This window comes from Ochotona princeps, chromosome 26 (genome assembly GCF_030435755.1).
Source record: "Ochotona princeps isolate mOchPri1 chromosome 26, mOchPri1.hap1, whole genome shotgun sequence".
In the NCBI taxonomy this organism is placed as follows: Eukaryota; Metazoa; Chordata; class Mammalia; order Lagomorpha; family Ochotonidae; genus Ochotona; species Ochotona princeps.
Genome location: NC_080857.1, coordinates 24,087,780 through 24,107,765, shown reverse-complemented (window position 1 = coordinate 24,107,765; position 19,986 = coordinate 24,087,780). Strand labels below are relative to the sequence as shown.

General features: G+C 38.8%; 1 protein-coding gene across 2 annotated transcripts in view; it reads left to right on the top strand.

Annotated features, from left to right (window-relative positions):
- Positions 1-19,986, top strand: part of PALS1 (protein associated with LIN7 1, MAGUK p55 family member) — a 66,027-nt gene that overhangs the window by 36,395 nt on the left and 9,646 nt on the right. For both annotated transcript variants that reach the window (XM_058655415.1, XM_058655414.1), the window contains exons 3-11: positions 2,633-2,841; positions 5,182-5,259; positions 6,398-6,544; positions 8,704-8,865; positions 11,306-11,383; positions 13,802-13,985; positions 16,067-16,138; positions 17,002-17,073; positions 18,863-19,030. In XM_058655415.1, coding sequence (XP_058511398.1) covers positions 2,633-2,841; positions 5,182-5,259; positions 6,398-6,544; positions 8,704-8,865; positions 11,306-11,383; positions 13,802-13,985; positions 16,067-16,138; positions 17,002-17,073; positions 18,863-19,030 — 1,170 coding nt within the window. The remainder of the gene's footprint in view (positions 1-2,632; positions 2,842-5,181; positions 5,260-6,397; positions 6,545-8,703; positions 8,866-11,305; positions 11,384-13,801; positions 13,986-16,066; positions 16,139-17,001; positions 17,074-18,862; positions 19,031-19,986) is intronic.

Sequence of the window (19,986 nt, the reverse complement as noted above, 5' to 3'; positions counted from 1 at the left end):
AAAACATTTAAAAGAAAAGAAATACTTCTTATATATTAAATAAAGCTACTGAATGCGTGTCCAAATTTTTATTCCTCAAGTAGATATATTGGAAACTGACACGATTCCCTCAGACTTAATAACATAAATTATACTATGTAGATATTACCTGACTATATTTTCAGGGAATAGAAATTTTAAGGTGAAGACACAATGCAACATGCATCGCTGCGTCCAAACAAAAGAGAAACTCCCAGTGAAAGTGTTGGATATATCTAGGCAATGGGATGAGGGACTGTTTGACATTGTACCACTATTGTCTGGGCACACTTAAATAGCAGACTAATAGAATTGTAACTCCTTATGAAGAGTGTGACATAATGGGAAAATCAGTCAGGCAGAAAGTGGGGGAAGGGGAATTCCAGACCATATAGTATTGTATGATAAATCTCAAAAATAAAAAAAAAATTTAAAAAGTCAAATCTACAGGGAGAAAGATCTTCTGACTAACTTATTCACTCCCTCAGGGAGCTGAAAGGGAAGTGGGGCAGCCAGGACATGAACCGGCACCCATATGGGATCCCGGCACATGCAAGGCAAGGATTTGGGTGCTAGGCTACCATACTGGGCGCAATACTATCAAAATTTTAAAAGTTAAAATAACCCCTCAAACTTTGCCAAAATAAGCCCCGAGAAATTATTTTAAGTGTAAATGAAGCTTGAAGAAATGTTGGTACATATTAATGGCCTGCAAAAAGCACAAATGATGAAAAAGATCATATAGGAAAAGGCAGTTCCATGTCAACTGTAAAGAACTTCCATGCTGAAATGTCCTACAATAAGAGTCCACAAATGGGCCAGCATTTGGCCAGGAGGTTAAGTTCCCAGTAGAGTGACACTGCATTCCGCATTGCATACTCCAGCTTCCTGCTGCTGCGTACCCTGAGAGGCAGTGCTGATAGATGCTACCAGCCTGGAGCTTGTCCTGCTCACAGTTGTGGCCATTTGAGGATGAGTGCATGCGAACTCACTGTCTGCCTCTCAAATAAAATTTTAAAAGTCTTATTTGATTTTTTTTAAATGGCCACAAATATAACAGCAAATGTAGACCTGGAGAGCTGTTTTCAACCCCATTTCCAAGATGATACACAGCTCCCTGTTGCTTGCTCACTTGTTCTCTTTCCCTCAAATCATCCTATAGATTGTCATGTTAGAGAATTACATTGAATTATAAGTTTTGAGTAAGCCTGTATTGTCTTCTGTTCATATGACAGAATGAATGACTGGAAGGTAAATAGGTCAGTGCCGGACCTGATCCAACGTATCTTTCTCTAATATCTATTCTGTTGGGAGTGTAGGTAGGAAGAGTGAAGCTGGAGGAGCTGGGGAGAACACTGTAGTTAGAAGCTGAGAAAAGAACATATGCTTCATGTAGTTGTGCTAATGGGAGGTGATAATGTGCATTTATTCCCTCTGGGAAGATTTACTGGTCAACTGTGTGCCACTTTCTAGGCCATGCAATGACAGAACTGTATGTTTTGGAAAGAGATGATTAAAGATTAGGACATTATGGTGTCATGGATTAAGTCACTGCTTTGAGCGCCTGTTTCCCTGAGTGCCTGACTCTAGTCCTAGTTACTCATGCTGTTGAGCCAGACTCCTGCTAATGCATGATGATGCAAGGAGGCAATACATGATGATCCAGGCATTGGGCTTGCTGCCACCCCATACAGGACAGCCAAAGGGAATTCCTGACTCTTGAATGGTTTACACCTTCCCCTGCCCCCCAGCTTTCTCTTCCTATTGGAACAAGAGATTCCGTGTTGTTGATCATAACGTGATGCATGTGCTGTGCGGGTACACTATCAAGGTGCGTACAAATGCTTAGAACTTTTAGGAAATGAGAGTAATCATTGCAGGTGATCTAAACCACAAAAGAAGTCCATTGTAGACTAAACTTAAACTTCCCTCTTAAGTAAGTTGAAGATTTAAAAAATTGAGAATGTTGGAGAAAATATTGCTAATGGGATGTCAGGTAGTAAAGACTGCTTTGGCATCTTCATGTCAGGATCACGTTTAAAAGTTCTGTTTCCAGGAGTTATTTTAAGAGAATATAAGAATCTCAGACAAGTTTATATGTAGCAGTGATTTCTGTGCACTGAAATGTTATTATTTACAGAAGCAAAAACTCGGAAGCAACTTAAATATTAAAATTTAGTGTAATAGTTACTATAAATAGGATTTAACTTGATCATAGAAAATTACTGAGCCATTATGTTTTAAAAGACTATTTACTAATTGGGGGAAATAATTGACAACGTATGGTTATGGAAAAAGGAAATACCCTAAGATATTAAGGGGGAAATTTTGCTTTTACGTGGTAGAGTTATTGGGGATTTTAAAATGCTTATTGCTGTTTTTCTCCTATTTATAGTTGATTTTTTTTAAGTTCTCAAGGATGTAGTTATTCTGTACAGATTTTAGGGAGTTTTACTGAAAAATTACAGAAAGTGACACTGATTGACACTGAAAGATATGTAAGATTTTTTTCCAAAAATGTAAATCATTACAGTTTGATGAAGTTTCATCTTAAAACGCATCTTTAGTTAAAGCAAAACCAATTAATTTTAGATACTTTTTCCTCTCCTACTAGAAGTGGAAGACTTGTTTTCTTCACTTAAACATATCCAGCACACTTTGGTAGATTCTCAGAGCCAGGAAGATATTTCTCTGCTTTTACAACTCTTACAAAATAAAGATTTCCAGAATGCATTTAAGATCCACAACGCTGTCACCGTACACATGAACAAGGCCAGCCCTCCGTTTCCTCTTCTCGCCAATGCACAAGATCTTGCACAGGAGGTACGTATTCTGAACATCATGTTGACATTACAAGGTAACATTAGTGCTAATAAATCAGTATTATTAGAGTATTGTGATTACTAGAGTATTGTAATTTGTGTTAATGACTGGGGTTAACAACTTACTGTGATTAGAAAACTTTGCCTGTATGTATTCTATTCTAAAAGCATATGTTTATTTCAGAGAGCTGATTCATGTGAGTAAATTTCATAATTAAAATAAATTTGAGTAGTTACTGAAAACCTTTATTTTTATTTATTTTTGAAAGAGAGAAAGAGAATCTTTCATGCAGTGGTTCACTCCCCACATAGCAGTAGAGGACAGCACTGGGCCAGGTGAAGCCAGCAGCCAGGAACTTCATCCCTGTGTTCCCACACGGCTACGTAGGCACAGACCCTCGGGCCATCTCCTGCTACTTTTCCTGAGCTGTAAGCAGAAAGTCGGACTTGAAGCGGCTGTCTGAATAGCTGATGCCAGCATGCAAGCAGTGATGACCCGCTGCATCACAGTGCCAGCCTCGTTGTAGTCCTTTTATTTAAGAAAAAATTAGGGACATAGACTTCATTAATTGAACTTTTGTATATTCAGAAACACCTTTATGAAAGTAGAAAAGCAAGCCAGCGCAGAAATGGTTATTTAACTTTTGAGATATTGTGTGTTTGTGTGTGTTTATGTGTGAGACAAAACCTTGTATCCAGAATATATAAGTATTCTTGAAAATTAACAAGAAGACTGTTCAGTTAACTGCTGAGTTTAAAAAATTGACAAAGAAGAAACACGTTTCAGATTTAAAAATGGGGAAAATCCAGGTGGCCAATAAGCATTAGCCAACAGGAAAAAAAAAGATAGTGCTATCCTGAAAATAATTAAAATTAAAACACTGGTAGTGCTAAGTATTGGTGAACTCGTGAAACAGCTAAAACTGATACCTTGCTGATAGAGTATAAATTAACACTATAGCTTTGGGAAAATGTTTGGGTTTACGTTTTAAAGTTAATTGTTATAGAGTCTAAAGTACCAGCTCTACTCCTAAGTGTATACTGAAGAGAAATGAAAAAATATTATCCACATTGTTCTTACATAGGTTTGAACCTAATGACATATAGGTAGTCACACAAATTGGAAATAACCCAAATGCCTATCCACCTGCAAAAGTTAAACTAGGCTATCACTAGAGAAAACCAGTGAATGAGTCAATAATAATTACAGTCTAATGAGAAGAGCAATAACGGTCATGAGGGAAAGATGCCAACTGTGTTGTGAAATGTCCCTAAAATTGCGTGTGGATGAGAAGAATGAAAGGATTGATGGGAAGAAGAAAGAAACAGAGGAAACAATTTGCTGAATCTTGCAAAAGGATTCAAAATTCATCAGGAAACTGAAGAGAAAATGGTTATTGGTTATTCCTTTGCCAAAAGACACAAGGCAGTAGTGACTGAGAAAGCCTGGCATATTTCTTAAATAATGGGGACAGATAGGATATGACCTTAAAACATACAGTCTAAATCCTGAAGGCCAAGGGAACCACATTAATAAGCTTGAATTTTTCTTCTGATGAATCCATTTTCGGTAAGTATTTTGAAATAACATACGTGAATAGATGAAAGGAGACAGGCATATATGGTTATACATAGTTACAACTGACTTGATGTGAAGAAAATCAATATTCTGTAAATATTGAATTTCTGTGAAGAAAATCTGAATTCTGTCAATTCAGATGCATTTTGCTGACTTGTTAGTGAGTACCAAAAATGTTACGTAATTGTGAAACACCCAACATGTTTCCATTTGGGTCTGCAATAAGGTAAATAATCTCTAGGTTCTCACCACTGGTTTTATAATTTTTCTGCAGGAACTCACCAGTGTAACAAAACAATAAAAAGCAATCAAATGCAAAATTGTAGTACTGGGAGAATGTGACTTTGTTCTGAATGAGTTGAATTAGTTATGAAGAACAAAACAAAAAAATGCATTTGATTGAACAAGTTGCTTGCTAAAATATAGGTAAAATTTACATGTGTGTACACAATATGCCATTTTAATATATGCATGACAAGAAATAATAGAAGAAATAATGGGGGCCGCCATTGTGGTGTAGCAGGTAAAGCTGGCATTCGTGTATGTGCCAAATAGAGTCCCGGCCATTCTGCTTTTGTTCCAGCTCCCTGCTGGTGTGCCAGGGAAAGCAGTGGAAGAGGAACAGAGTACTTGGACCCCTGCCAACTCTAAGGGAAGACCCTGGGACAGTTAGCATAATGACAGCCATTGTGATGTATGCTGAGAAAAACAAGCAGTTTAATTCTGGACCAAAAATATTGAGGTGTGTTTTTTCTTTCTTAGGTACAAACTGTTTTGAAACCAGTTCAACAGAAGGAAGGACAAGAATTAACGGCTTTGTTGAATGCTCCACATGTTCAGGTAGGAGGTGGACGTACAGGTGGTTTCCCAGATTTTTGTTATACAATTCTCCTAACCTGGTACAGACCTCAGACATTATTTAGGGTTTTTTGTCATTTTTTTGTCTCAAAGATTTACTTCTTTATTTGAAAGAGTGCCAAGGAGAAAGGGATTTCATGTGCTGATTTGCTCCCGAAATGCTTACAACCAGCAGGACTGATCCAGGCTGAAACCAGAAGTCAGATGTTCCAGCCGAGTCTCCTGCCTGAGCAGCGTTAATCCAATGCCCGTAGGCATGTTAGCAGGATGCTGGATTACGTATTCAAGGTAGCTGGGACAATGATATAGGGTACAGTTGTGCTCAGAAGAAGCTCGGTCTTAGTGCCACAAAGTCTGTAGCTTATTTCTGTGTTTACAACTTCATCTCTGAAAATGGCTCGTTGTATATTTTTATTTTTAAAAGCAAAAATATCTTTTCAAATGCTCTTTAAAAAATCGGAAGTGTCTATCTCTCCATCTCTGTAAACTGCCTTTTAAATAAATGGATAAATATTTTTAAGAATACAAAGGGGCTGGCATTGTGGCATAGCTCATTAAGCTACCACCTGCAGTGCTGACATCCCAAATGTGCACTGGTTCAAGTCCCAGCTACTCTGCTTCGAAGCCAGCTGTCTACTATGTGCTGGGAAAAGCAGCAGAAGATGGCCCAAGTCCTAGGGCACTCAGTTGGGATACAGAAAAAGCTCCTGTCTCGTGGCCTCAGCCTGGCTCTGAGCTGGCTTTTGCATCCGTTTATGAAGTGACTCAGTGGATGCAAGATCTGTCTCTGTCTCTGCCACCTTCCGCCTTGTAACTCTTTCAAATAAATAAATACTTTCAATAAATATGGACAAAATTTTACCTCTTTTGTTACTATTCATACATTTTAATTATCTAGTATTTAGGCTTTTTAATTTTGTTTTAATGAAATAGAGTAAACATTTAAGACACCAGACTGCATGTGTTCTTGGTAAGTTTGAAAAAAGATCTAGATATGTAAGTAATTATAGCAGTTTCACAGATTGAATGTTTAGAATGCCATGCGTATGACCGGATTTAGATGACTTTATAGAAAAGAATCATATTGTTACTTCAGATGCTGCGGATTTCTTTGAAACAGGCGCTTTTGTTGGCCCACGATAAGGTTGCTGAGCAGGAGATGCAGCTGGAGCCCATTGCAGAGGACAGAGTTTATGAAAGCATCGGCCAGTATGGAGGAGAGACTGTCAAGATAGTGCGGATAGAAAAGGCTCGTGATATTCCCTTGGTAAGTGCCGCACATGTCTGAGGTGATTTCTACACACGCATCTTAAGTATAGCAGGTTGTTGAAGACCTCATCATGTCCTTGGTGGTGTTTCTCTTTTAATTTATTGGAATTTTGTGTTCTTGCCCATGCCCCTTATCAGTAGAGAACAGTTTGTTGATCATCTTTCCTTATGCATAGTATTATCAACATGAGAGTGCATTTGCATATAAGGGGAAAAGGAATAAATAATTTACTTCATTCTCTCAGTTTTTAAAAAATAATAATTAGAAAATCTCATCTTTTCATTCATTTGACACAATTACATATATATAATTTAAAATATACTTTAATTTTTTAATATTTTTACATGTGAAACTTTTTTCAATCTCTTAGTCTGTTTCCTTTAATTTCATTACTATCAAAGAAATATCTTGCATCTTGGTGGCTTTTTTTTTTTAAAGATTTATTTATTTTATTACAAAGTCAGATATACAGAGAGGAGGAGAGACAGAGAGGAAGATCTTCCGTCCAATGATTCACTCCCAAAGTGAGCGCAATGGCTGGTGCGCGCCGGTCCGAAGCCGGGAACCAGGAACTTCTTCCAGGTCTCCCATGCGTGGGTGCAGGGTTCCAAATCTTTGGGCCGTCCTCGACTGCTTTCCCAGGCCACAAGCAGGGAGCTGGATGGGAAGTGGAGCTGCCGGGACTAGAACTGGCGCCCGTTTGGGATCCCGGGGTGTTCAAGACGAGGACTTTAGCTGCTAGGCCACGCCGCCGGACCCTCTTGGTGGCTTTTATTATACTTTCCGTAATATGGCATATGGGATAAGAAATGTGTCTTACAGACCGAATTTAGCCAGTTTGGCCTTGTCCCCATCCTTGAAAATGCACATGGGGAACATCATGATAAAATTTTTAAATGAGGGCCTGCAAGTATGGCCTAGCGGCTAAAGTCCTCGCCTCGAACGCACCAGGATCCCATGTGGCCGCCAGTTCTAATCCAGGCAGCTCCGCTTCCCATCCAGCTCCCTGCTTGTGGACTGGGAAAGCAGTTGAGGACGGCCCAATGCTTTGGGACACTGCACCGCGTGGGAGAACTGGAAGAAGTTCCTGGATCCTGGCTTCGGATCGGCGCATCACCGGCCGATGTGGTCACTTGGGGAGTGAACCAATGGACGGAAGATCTTCCTCTGTCTTTCCTCCTCTCTGTATATCTGACTTTCCAATAAAAATAAAATAAATCTTTATAATAATAAAAAAATTTTAAATGAACATTTAGGAAAACATATTAAAAACTTTTCTGGGGGCTAGTGCCATGGTGTAGTAAGCTAAGCTCCACCTGCTGTGCCATGCGGTTCGTGTCCTGGTTGCTCCACTTCCCGCTCAGCTCCCTGCTTATGGCCTGAGAAAGCAGCAGAGGATGGGAGAACCGGAAGAAACCCAAGGCTCCTGGCTTCGGCCTGGCACATTTCTGACTGCTGCAGCCATTTGGGGAATGAATCAGCTCATGGAAGACTTCTCGTCCTCTCTTTCTTCTCCCAACATCCTTCCTTCTCTTCTTCCCTCTGTCTCCATGTAATTCTTCTGCCTTTCAAGTTCAAACAAACAAACAAACAAACAAATAAAATCTGCCTAATCTATCTTGTATTTACAGGATCTGAACAAGCAATTTTTATTTGTGCTCCAAATTTGTATATTAATGTTTAATCTATTTTAATGTAAATTGGATGCAGTTGTAAAGTTAGCATTTGAATAAACAGATTGGTATTCACCACTACATCATATTGAAATTTTTTTGAATTTTTTTTTTGAGTTATAAGTCATTTTCACTAGTCACACCAAAATGCAGTATGGTTGTTTAAATTGGATCTGGCATATGGAGAACAAATTTAATTATAGGTCTTGTTTTTAAGCAAGCGCATTCTTTTGCTGTTATATGCTTCAAAAGTTTGCTTCAGTTTACAATTCTAATGAGTGGAATGTTTCTGAAGCAGAAAATGTTAGAAAATACTTAGCTTTCAAATCTGATTGCAATTACAATTCTGTGTAATTTTTTCCTCAAGATTATTGAGGAATAGCAATGTTGAATAGAAAAGTTAGAATTCAAGACTGAGGGAATACTCAAAACTGCATATTTATTATAAAATTGGATGTTGTTTTTTTGTTTTTTGTTGTTTAGGGTGCTACAGTTCGCAACGAAATGGAGTCTGTGATCATTAGCCGGATAGTTAAAGGTGGTGCTGCAGAGAAGAGTGGTCTGTTACATGAAGGAGATGAAGTTCTGGAGATTAATGGCATTGAAATTCGTGGGAAAGATGTCAATGAAGTTTTTGACATATTGGTAAGTTGACACAGATAGAATTAAAATTGGTAGCGCTCTTAAAGTTGTTACTATGCTTTGGAATAATAAATTATTTTTGAAACATTTTTAAATAACTGTTAAGAGTGGGCCTACACAGTGGCTTAGCAAGCTAGTCCTTAGCCTACTGTGCCAGCATCCCATATGTGTGCCATTTCTAGTCCCAGCTGCTCCACTTTCAATCCAACTCCATGCTTGTGGTTTGGGAAAGGATGACCTGAGTCCTTGGGCTCCTGCACCCACGTTGGACACCCAGAAGAAACTTCTAGCTCCCAACTTTGAATCAGATCACTCCGGCCATTGTATTGGCCCTTTAGGGTATGAACCAGCAGGTGGAAGATCTCTCTCTCTCTTTCGAGTAAAAAATCTTTAAAAGAAAATCCACATAAAAAATAACTTTATGTTCAGTCATCAATTTTTCTCAGTCCCCGTTATCTTAGTTATTTTTTATGACCTTGTCTGGTGGATGCACTAGACTGATTTGTAGAATATCCTGTTATGGAACTTTTTTAATGTCTTCATCATAGTTACACTGGAATTGTGGATTCCTTCACCTTGTTGCAGTATCACAGTTCAAAGCCAGTCATGAATCCTTCATTGCAAGCATGTACCATGCATAGAATCCAGCATCTTATTGTCCAGATAAATTCAGCAGTTTCTTGGGTAGACCTTCTCTGGACTGAAGGTAGAGCTGGCAGAATATAATCCCGTCCAATGAAAAACCACTACATAACATCAACAACAATTTACAACATTATGGAGTTAATTGAAATGGTATTGATGACCAATATGTTAGAAAATCCAAGTTCTTAACCACATCCTGTGACTACTTCATTGACATTTCAATTTTAGTTTATACACAACCAGCTGCTATACACCTTAAATGTCTATAGCGTACTATTCAGCTGTCTTGTGTCTGTTTTCATTTTTATATTTAGCAATTTATAGTATTGAGGCATAATTTTTACTGAACTTGACGAATTTTAGGATAGTCCAAACTGGCTTATAACTCTAACAAGGCATACGTCAACAATTGAGGCGCAGAACAGTTTTAGGAGGGTGTGCAGAGAAATGTTTAATACCTTAATGAGGAGTAACTAATCTTTGTGTCATACCTGTAAGGTATATGTGAGTCCCTGCTGACGGTTTCCTGTCTTGTTCTAAGCTTTCCTTGTTGTTTTCTGTCTATCTAATCTAATAATTTTGGGTGGGAGGGGGGCTTCGGAGTGACCCTGATGATCATTGCAAGAGAGGGTAGGGATGCAAAGTTGGAGCTAACTAAGGACCAGAGAAAGCTCCCCTCCCTCGTCCCAAAGGAAGTTTACTGTTCTGTTTCTGAGGACTGCTCAGGGCTCCTGGCTGTTGTTCTGATGACCTTGGATCCTGTCAGGAAGGATCTGGGCATCTTCCATCCCATGTGGGAGAGCCGAAGGGGAGTTGATGACCTCAGAGTACTTGGCCTACAAGGGCAGTCCAATTCCCAGTGGTCTCCTTAGCAGTTGGGATATAGCCCTTGGTGCCAGTACTAATAGTCCTAGGTGAGGATCTGGGAGTCTCCAGGGTTAGGATACAAGCCTCCTCCTGTTCTACTTTGTGGTTCCCCCCTGCTCTGTGCATATGACCTCCTGTTAAGAGGTTGTCAGGATCACTCCTGATTCCCCCTGTATGTCTATAGTTTTGCTAATCAAGCATGTATTCGTAATTACTTAGAGTTGGTTGTTAAGTTGTAAATTCTAGAACTTCCACCAGCTCTTTTTCTTGCTTTTCTTTGTTTTTCACCAACTGCCCATTCATCGCATCAGTAGACCAAACCGCCACTGATCATCACTTTAGCCCTCTTTCGTTGGCTGCTTAATTTAGGTTGAATTTATCTTTGCTTTTTCGATATCAGAAGTTATGATGATTCAGAGATTTCTGCACAAAGCAGTTAGTGGTATACTGGGAATAGACTGAAAAGCTGGCAGACTGTTTCTGGTTAGACAATAGAAAGTGACCGGTACAAGGCTTCTGGGACTGAGGAAATGTGTGTTGCTTTGCTGATCTAGGTCACGATTTTTAAATTTCTGTATTTTATTTACTGTAGATAACTTGTAATTGTTAAAACAGCTCAACCCTCCATTGTGGAATCTTCCTAAATGTACACTGAATAAAAACAAAACCCCAAGATTTATAGGCTAAATGGCTTCTCCCCAAGGCCTAGAATCACAGAATGCCACATTCTGGGGGTGATTCTGATATAATAGTCCATGAAGAGTTAGGTGTGTTTCTTGATTTAAAAAAAAAAAAAGTGGTTCATCTTTACTGATGTTTTAACTCTACAGAGGGGTCGTGTATAGTCTAGTTTGTAGAATATTTGACCATAAGATGATGGAATTTTTTTAATAAATGCAGATTTTAAAATAACCTGATCTTTCTCTTACAGTCTGATATGCATGGTACTTTGACGTTTGTTCTGATTCCCAGTCAGCACATCAAACCTCCTCCTGCCAAGGAAACTGTGGTAAGTATTTTTTTTTTTTCTTTGAAATTCCCTTTTGTTCCTTACTTATTTTTCCATGGCTTATGTTTACTTCCCTGTATCTAAAATGGAATTCTGAATATTTCTTACACTGATATAAAACTAAGTCCGTCAGTTTGTATTTAAGTAAACATAAAATAACAAAATTTCAAATGTAAAGAACTGAACCTTTTTAAAAAAGAAACTAGAAAAGATTTGAGTGATTTCTAACACCGAAATTTATAAGTGGGCCTATTCAGTATAAACATACTTTGTGTAGGGAGAAATGTGTTTTTACAAAGGACACTTCTGCTTGCTAAACATTTATTTGGAAAAATTGATTTAAAGGTATTTCTTTGTGGCAAAAGTTTTGGACTCTGTGCACTTTTTTCACATTAGGTGTACTTTTTTCACATTTTTCACCTTTCCATGAACTTTTTGAAGTTACTTTGTCTATTTCCACAAGGACTTGGAGTGCTACTCATAGGAGCATTATTCATGTAGTAGCCAGAAACTAAGAGTAGTTCAAGAACCCTCCAGCTGATGATTTTATATGTATATAATATTTTGTGTCCTGATGGGGTAATATTTGTTAATATGAAAGATTATAGGGCCCGGCGCTGTGGCCTGGTGGCTAAAGTCCTCGCCTTGAGCACGCCAGGATCCCTTATGGGCACCGGTTCTAATCCCGGCTGCTCCACTTCCCATCCAGCTCCCTGCTTGTGGCCTGGGAAAGCAGTCGAGGACGGCCCAAGGCCTTGGGATCCTGCCCCTGTGTGGGAGACCCGGAAGAGGTTCCTGGTTCCTGGCTTTGGGTCAGCACAGCTCCAGATGTTGCAGCCACTGGGGAGTCAATCAGTGGATGGAAGATCTTTTTGTTTCTCCTCTTCTATGTAAATCTGCTTTTCCAATTAAAAAAAATCCAAAAGTGCTATATATAGGAAATAAAAACCAGGTGTCAGTAAACAGTCAAGCTGAGGTAAAATTAAGTGATTCTATTAAAAAATGTAAAACAGCTAAGGAAGTAGAAAAACAGCGGTCTGCTTTTGAGGGAGCGTAACTTTCCACTGGTGTATTTCTAAGAATAGAAAATACAGGTAACTGCATGCAGTACAAGAAACACTTACAAACCAAACTCATTTAGAGAGTCAGTATCCCAATCAAGAATCACCAGGTTCTGGCTTCTGACTCCTGGCTTAGGAATGGCTCAGCTCTGGCCACTGTGGCCACTGAGGAGTGAACCAGCTGACGGGCAGTCTTTCTCTTTGTCTCTCCTTCTCTCTCTAAATCTGCTTTTCTAATAAAATAAATAGATCTTTTTAAAAAGAAAAAGAAATTCTTCTGTAAACATTTGCCTGTGTGTGTGTGTGTGTGTGTGTGTGTTACTCTGTTACTGTCTTGGATACACAGCCTAAATTATGACGTATATGAATGTCTTAAGGAAAACTAAAAACCATTTGAATAGAAATGGCCTCAGAATTCCAAATTTTTAGGTTATTATTCCATTGCCTGTTTCCTTTAGCCTGACTTTGCAGTTTAAACCTGTGTGGGTTGGAAATGCTATTGCATATATTTGTTAGATTTCATTAGACTAATGTAAGTATCTTACAGATACTGGAAATACCACAAACCCAGGTAACGTAGAAATTAGACATGGCAGAGTTACGAAAGAGTCATCCCTTTAAACCTTAGGAGAAAGGGTACCGGTTGTATTTTATGTAGTCATATTGGAGGAAATGGCTTGGGAAATAATTTAGTTTTCTATTTATGTGAGTTCTTATCTGCCTTTAATGCAAAATAGCATAGCACAATTCCTTGATTTATTTTGATATATGAAAACATATTAGCAAAACTAATTTGAGCTATTAATAATATTCAAAGCCTACACAGTACCAAAAAAGGAATTGATTATTAAACTCATTTAGGTAACATTAACAATTTAGCGTGACTGAAACATATTCTTCTAAAAGAAACACTTAGACTGAGGCACTGACAGTGAGGTCAGGAGACTGTCACAGCCCAGGAAGTGGACACCTGCTTCGATGAAGAGACACAGCAAGGTTCCGAGTCTCTTGGGAGTAGTGGTGGAGACGCTGTGTGCCTTAGTGCAGAGTCATTGCTTTCATATGACAGGCAGTTTCTGTGCGTTTCTCCTGCTGCTCTCAAGCCCTTAGAGCACCTTTGTGCACTCCAGCTTATTAGCTGCTAAAAATCAAATGATTTCTCTTCACAGTCATCAAAGAGAAGACAACAAATGAGCCTGGGCAAATACTGTCCCAGAATACTGTTGCTTACCTAAACATACTTCTTTGAATTCATCATTTCTTTGCATGAATGAAAAATTCCTAACACTTAAGTGTATATCTGCTCAGTAGTTTGTATTGCCATTTTACTAATTTTTTTAATTAATTTATTTTTTAGATCCATGTGAAAGCTCATTTTGACTATGACCCCTCAGATGACCCTTATGTTCCATGTCGAGAATTAGGTCTGTCTTTTCAAAAAGGGGATATCCTTCATGTGATCAGTCAAGAAGACCCAAACTGGTGGCAAGCCTACAGAGAGGGGGATGAAGAGAACCAGCCTTTAGCTGGACTTGTTCCAGGTAAAAGATCATGTTGTAAGAAGTATTAAAAAGTACTGAGAGGCAAGCCTTCAAAGGAAAAATTATTTTCTCATGCTTCACAAATGCACTTTTTCACATAGACATGTTGTTTCACACACTTTCATATTGCTGCTTCTCATGTATTTTTATGTTGTACCTGAAATGAAATTGTGATCAAAAGAAAAGTGTTACCACTGTATGTATCGTACCTAGAACTCAAGGGGATTTTTCTGGTGGCAAAAAATTTCAACATAAAATTTATGTTTATTGTTTATGTACGTAAAATCACAGAAGTCCCTGTATCTTTGACTGTAAAACCCTAAAGTTGGGACAGTCGTTTGTGCAGTGATGGAGGCGCTGCTTGGGACACCAAGGTCCTATTAATTAGTGTCTGCATTTGAGGCCCCACTCTGCATTTGATCCAGTTTTGTCCTTTTGTGCAAACTAGAAAACAGCAGGTGACAGCTTAAAGACCTGGGGCACTGCCACCCGGGTGGGAGACTCAGATTCCAATCAGTGCTCCTGCCTTCAGCCTAGCCCATCCTCAGCAGTGACAGCTTAAAGATCTGGGGCACTGCCACCCGGGTGGGAGACTCAGATTCAAATCAGTGCTCCTGCCTTCAGCCTAGCCCATCCTCAGCAGTGACAAGCAGTAGGGGAGTGAACCAGCATCTCAGATAAAATGAAAACCAATAAAAATTTAAATCTCAAAGCTGGAAACAAATTTTTGTCTTTAGTCAGTTACTTTAAGGAAAGCTAAATGGGCTACAGTGGACACTGTAACCTGTGAGTCTTCATAGCAGCTTGTCCTATAGGACGTTGCTCTGGAGTCTTGCAATATTGGACAGTTGTCATTGCTTCTGTATAATGCTTGTACCAAATGTCAATTTGGTACCTTCTTGCATACCAGCCTTAGTTCATAACTATAGAGCCAGTGTTGATTAGTTGACTTTTTAAAATGTGTATGGAGTTCAGTGATAACATTCCTGTTTTTAAAGAACCACTAAATGGACTCATGTTACTTTGACAATGGTTTTTTTATCAGAATTAGATTTTTCAGAGATCATTATGTCTGTTTCCTAGTAATGTCTCCTGTGTTACAAAATGGCCTACAAAGTTCATACCATGAAAAAAATGCCACAGTTGTACAGAACTAATGCTTTTAAACATTTTGCTGTGTGAGTTATTATTGTCTTAAGGACTATGAAATATTTAGTTAAAATGTTGAATTAAAAATTCCCTCTAGTCATACTGGGAATGCAGTGTAGACCACAGGAGATAGCCAGGTTTCTTTTAATGATTCTTATGTTTTAAACTCAGTGTTTTTGCTTGTGCTCTTATGAAAGGTACTAAATTCTGTAGATTATAGCAGCATACATAGGGATTTTTTAAATTTAATAAAATTCTATCTTGAACCTTAAAGACTTGAGAATAAAATGAAATTTTCTGAAAAAGAAATTTTTGTCATTCAGGAAAAAAAATTACATTTTAAGGTAAAGAAGTATGAGAAGAAGATGAAGGTCAGAAACTTTAAAATTAAATTCTAAATCCTATGAGGAAAAATGTATTTTCCCCTCATTTTTTATCATTGGTAACTAAAAGGTAGAAGTAAAAATCATGAACATATAAAAGAGACTACATTTAATAATAATAGGTATGAGGGAGTGTGTTGAATGGTGTCTTAGAAATATAAAACATTTCACTCACTGCTTTGGAAAGTCAGTGCCTGGAATTGATGTGCCTGATTTGAGGTAATTTTAAAGACAACCATTGTAAAATCCAACTCTCAGAGCTTCTAAAAAGTTGGCTATTAAATTTTTGTACAATTGGTTTTTATTTATCTTTTCTGATATATAATGTATATTCCAAAAATGCATATAATAGGATTGGTGGAAAAAAGTTGAAACTTAGTTTGTAAACAGTTGGAGGATACATCATAGCTAGCGTTTCTTTCATATGGTGATAGAAGAATTTGGAAGGAAATGTAAATGAAGAATTAACTTCTAGTGTTTTCTCCTTGACTGAAAAAATACTTTTTTTATCTTAAATATTTTGCCCTTCTTTTTTTTCCTACTTTGAAGGAAAAAGCTTTCAACAACAAAGGGAAGCCATGAAGCAAACCATAGAAGAAGATAAAGAGCCAGAAAAATCAGGTTAGACACATGTTTGCCTTTAATAAGAGGATTCTAGAATCTTCATCTGCAGTCAGGTTTAAATTTGCATGTCAGAACTGTTAAGAAAGATAAACCTGTAGAAAAAATGATGTGAGAAACAAAACTGATTTTCTTAGAACTGTAGAGAAAAGACCATGGAGCTGGCATGGTGCACCACGATAAGCCACTGCTTGGAATGCAACTTTACTTCAGATCAGCTTTTTATTTAAGGCACGTGGGAGAACAATAAAGGATGGCCCAAGTGTTTAGGCCCTGCCAGCCATGTGGGAGACCCAGAGGAGTTCCAGGCTTCTGGCTTCAGCCAAGGGGCATTGAACCAGCAGATGGAGGATGGATCAATCAGTTGATCTCTCTGTCACTCAGGCTTTCAAATAAGCCAATCATTTTAAAGATTCGGATGTTAAAGATGTTTTGAAATATGCAGTTAATGCAAAGTTATGCTGAAAAATAGTTCTATGAGCAGTGTAATAAGAGTCAGTACGTTTAAATTACATCGGACAAGCATTGGTTCTGCACTTGAAACACCTGTCTCCTACATTGGAGGGCCTTGCTTTGAGGCTCAGCCTGCTTGTGATCCAGCTCCCTGCTAGTGTGCACACTGAGAAGCAGCCGAGATGGCTCAGGACTTGGCACCCTGCCACCTCGGCAGGATACTAGGATGAAACCCTTGCCTGCTCTGGCCATAACTGTTGACATTTAGGGCGTGAACCAACCCATGGAAGGAGGGTGTGTGTGTGTGTGTGTCAAATAAAATGAAAAAAATGCATCTGTAAAAAAAAAATTAAACAATTTGAGTAGCTTTGTTCAATGAAACATAATTATTATTTTTAATTGCTCAACAGGAAAGCTATGGTGTGCAAAGAAAAATAAAAAGAAAAGGAAAAAGGTCTTATATAATGCCAATAAAAATGATGGTAAGTTCTACTTTTAGGTATAGGCGGTATTATATCTGAAGGAATATAAATCTAATGCTTGAAGGATATTAAACTAATATTGTCGTAAAGTTTTATATTTAGTCCCATTTGTCCATTAATGTCATATGTGCTTGGGAAAATTGTAGAGATTTTCTTCTGGAGTCTTAGGAGTAATGCAGGGTGCTGAATTTCAGGAAAAATGCTATAAGTTAGTTAAAGCACTTGTTTAGTGCATATGTGTGTAGTATAAAGTTGCATTTAAACTTGTAAAATTAGCATGCTTCTAACAAATTGTTAAACAAATGCATTCAGCATGAACATAATGCACATCGCAAAGCCAACGCAATCCTGGCTGAGCAGGGAACGCTCTTACTTTGGTTGATTACTAAAATTAAAACAATGGGAGTCCTTGATCCTCCTGGGCTTGTATTCCCAGTGACAAATCTGCTGAACCCAACAGATGGCTGTTGCCTTACATTGGGTACCTACGCTAGTCAAGTAGTTTCCTCCACTCCCAGTTTTTTATACACTTAATGAAGATAAAATGTTACAGATGGTTAAAATATTCCACAAAAAACTAAATCTTAGATTTGAGCCACTTTAATAAGCAGCATATGAAATTCCTTTCTCAGCACGCATTTTCCTGAAAAATACATGAGTCTTTTCCAATATTTATAATCAGACTGTGGTAACATTTTGATTTGCAGACTTAGCTTACATGTCTGTAGGCTTTAGATTTGTCAGCGCTCTCCACGGAGCCTGTGGTGGGCCAGGCTCTGTGCTGGGCGCTGACAGGCCTGAGATGGTGCTGTGCTCTCAGTCCAGTGTGTCAGGGACCCTTCCCAGGCAGGTGAAGTAATGTGACTGAGGGCATGGCAGGCTGCTAGTTGACGGCCTTTTTCTGACCACTTAACAAGTCTGATTTCATCTGGATAATGGGCTCTAGAAATCTTACCTCACCCTTCATAACTTCATCTTGAGTCATGACTCTAGGATGGTGTTCCAAGGTAAAGTAAACATAAAGAATGAATAGCATCATCTCACCTGTTTGTAACTTGAACAGCTACAGAAAAGTTTCTCAACATTTCCGATCCTGCTGGTTGTAGCCAGTGTAGAAATACCTGCATCAGCTGTTGTACTCAGCGTGTGCATACTCTCTGACCTTTAAAACAATCTTCTTGGGCCCGGCGGTGTGGCCTAGCCGCTGAAGTCCTCGCGTTGAACGCGCCGGGATCCCATATGGGCGCCGGTTCTAATCCCGGCAGATCCACTTCCCATCCAGCTCCCTGCTTGTGGCCTGGGAAAGCAGTCGAGGATGGTCCAAAGCTTTGGGACCCTACACCCGCATGGGAGATCCAGAAGTTGTTCTTGGTTCCCGGCTTCGGATCGGCATAGCACCGGCCTTTGCGGCTCACTTGGGGAGTGAATCATCGGACGGAAGATCTTCCTCTCTGTCTCTCCTCCTCTCTGTATATCTGGCTTTCCAATAACAATAAAAAAATCTTTAAAAAAAAAATATAGTATGAAACATGGTAAGTTGTAAAAATAATTCTCAGAAGATTAGTAGTATATTGTCAGATTCGTTTTCCTAGTGTTCTGGGAACGCTGTAATGACATGGGAAAATTCTCATAATACAGTACTACCATTTATTACCATCATAATCCAAAAAGGGAAGCATTGTTACTGACACAAAATCATACTTTGCAGTGGGGGAGGGAGTGAGGGAGGCAAGATCGGTTTTCGTGTCTTTATTATATAAATCAGTAACTCACTTTTTCTTTTCCAAAGATTATGACAATGAGGAAATCTTAACTTATGAGGAAATGTCACTTTATCACCAACCAGCAAATAGGAAAAGACCTATCATTTTAATTGGCCCGCACAACTGTGGCCAGAATGAATTGCGTCAGAGGCTCATGAACAAAGAAAAGGACCGCTTTGCATCTGCAGTTCCTCGTAAGTTTGGGAACTGTTTCATGAAAATAAGGTTGTCAGAGAAGTTTATTTAATCAGATATTTGACAGTTTTATAAATAGTTGCTGTTGAAATTAGGTTTTTCTCACAGTGTGCTAATGCTTATTTTCAAAATGAATTTCAGTTTGCACCCCTTATAACTCCCTGTTCAGTAGAGAATCAGCTCCTGGTTTTTCAAACTGATGGGGAAGATAGAAACTGAGACGTAATCTGCAAACAGAGGTTTTATTTTAAATGTGTAAATGTAGTTTTAAAAGCTAATTTTATGAAAATAGACTAGGAAAAAATGGGAGTGTTTTAAATGTAAGTATTTTAAGCTAGAAACAAAATACAATATGGTAAAATAATTAAGGGACGGTGTTTGTCATAATAGTTAAGGGGCCAATCGGACACTTCTGTAGCTTAGCGAAGTGCCTGGATTTTGGGGGTTGGTGTTATAGCAGTTTAAGCTACTGCCTGCACACCAGCATCCCATGAGTGCTAGTTCAAGTCCTGGGTGCTCCATTTCTAATGTAGCTCCCTGCTGATGTGCCTGGAAAAGCAGTGGAGGGTAGCCCAAATGCTTAGGTCCCTGCACTGCTGAAGGAGACCTCAAAGAAGCTCCTGTTCCCTGGCTTCTGGCTCCTCCCCAACTCAGCCCTGGTCAGTGCAGCCATTTTGGGAATGAACCAGCAGATGAAAGACCTCTGTCTCGCCCTTTGTGTCTCCGGAACTCTGCCTTTCAAATAATATACGTCTCTTCAAATAGCCTAAGTTCCAGTCCTGGCTTTACCCAATAATACACAGCAGGTCCCTGCCAGCTGTGTGGGAATCCAGGATTAAGTTCTTGGCTCTTGGGCCTTCAGGAAGTGAAACAGCTGATGGTAGCTCTCTCTGTCTTTGCTTCTCAGCTGAATTTTTAAAAATGTATTGGTGTAATTAAATATAACTGTTAACTT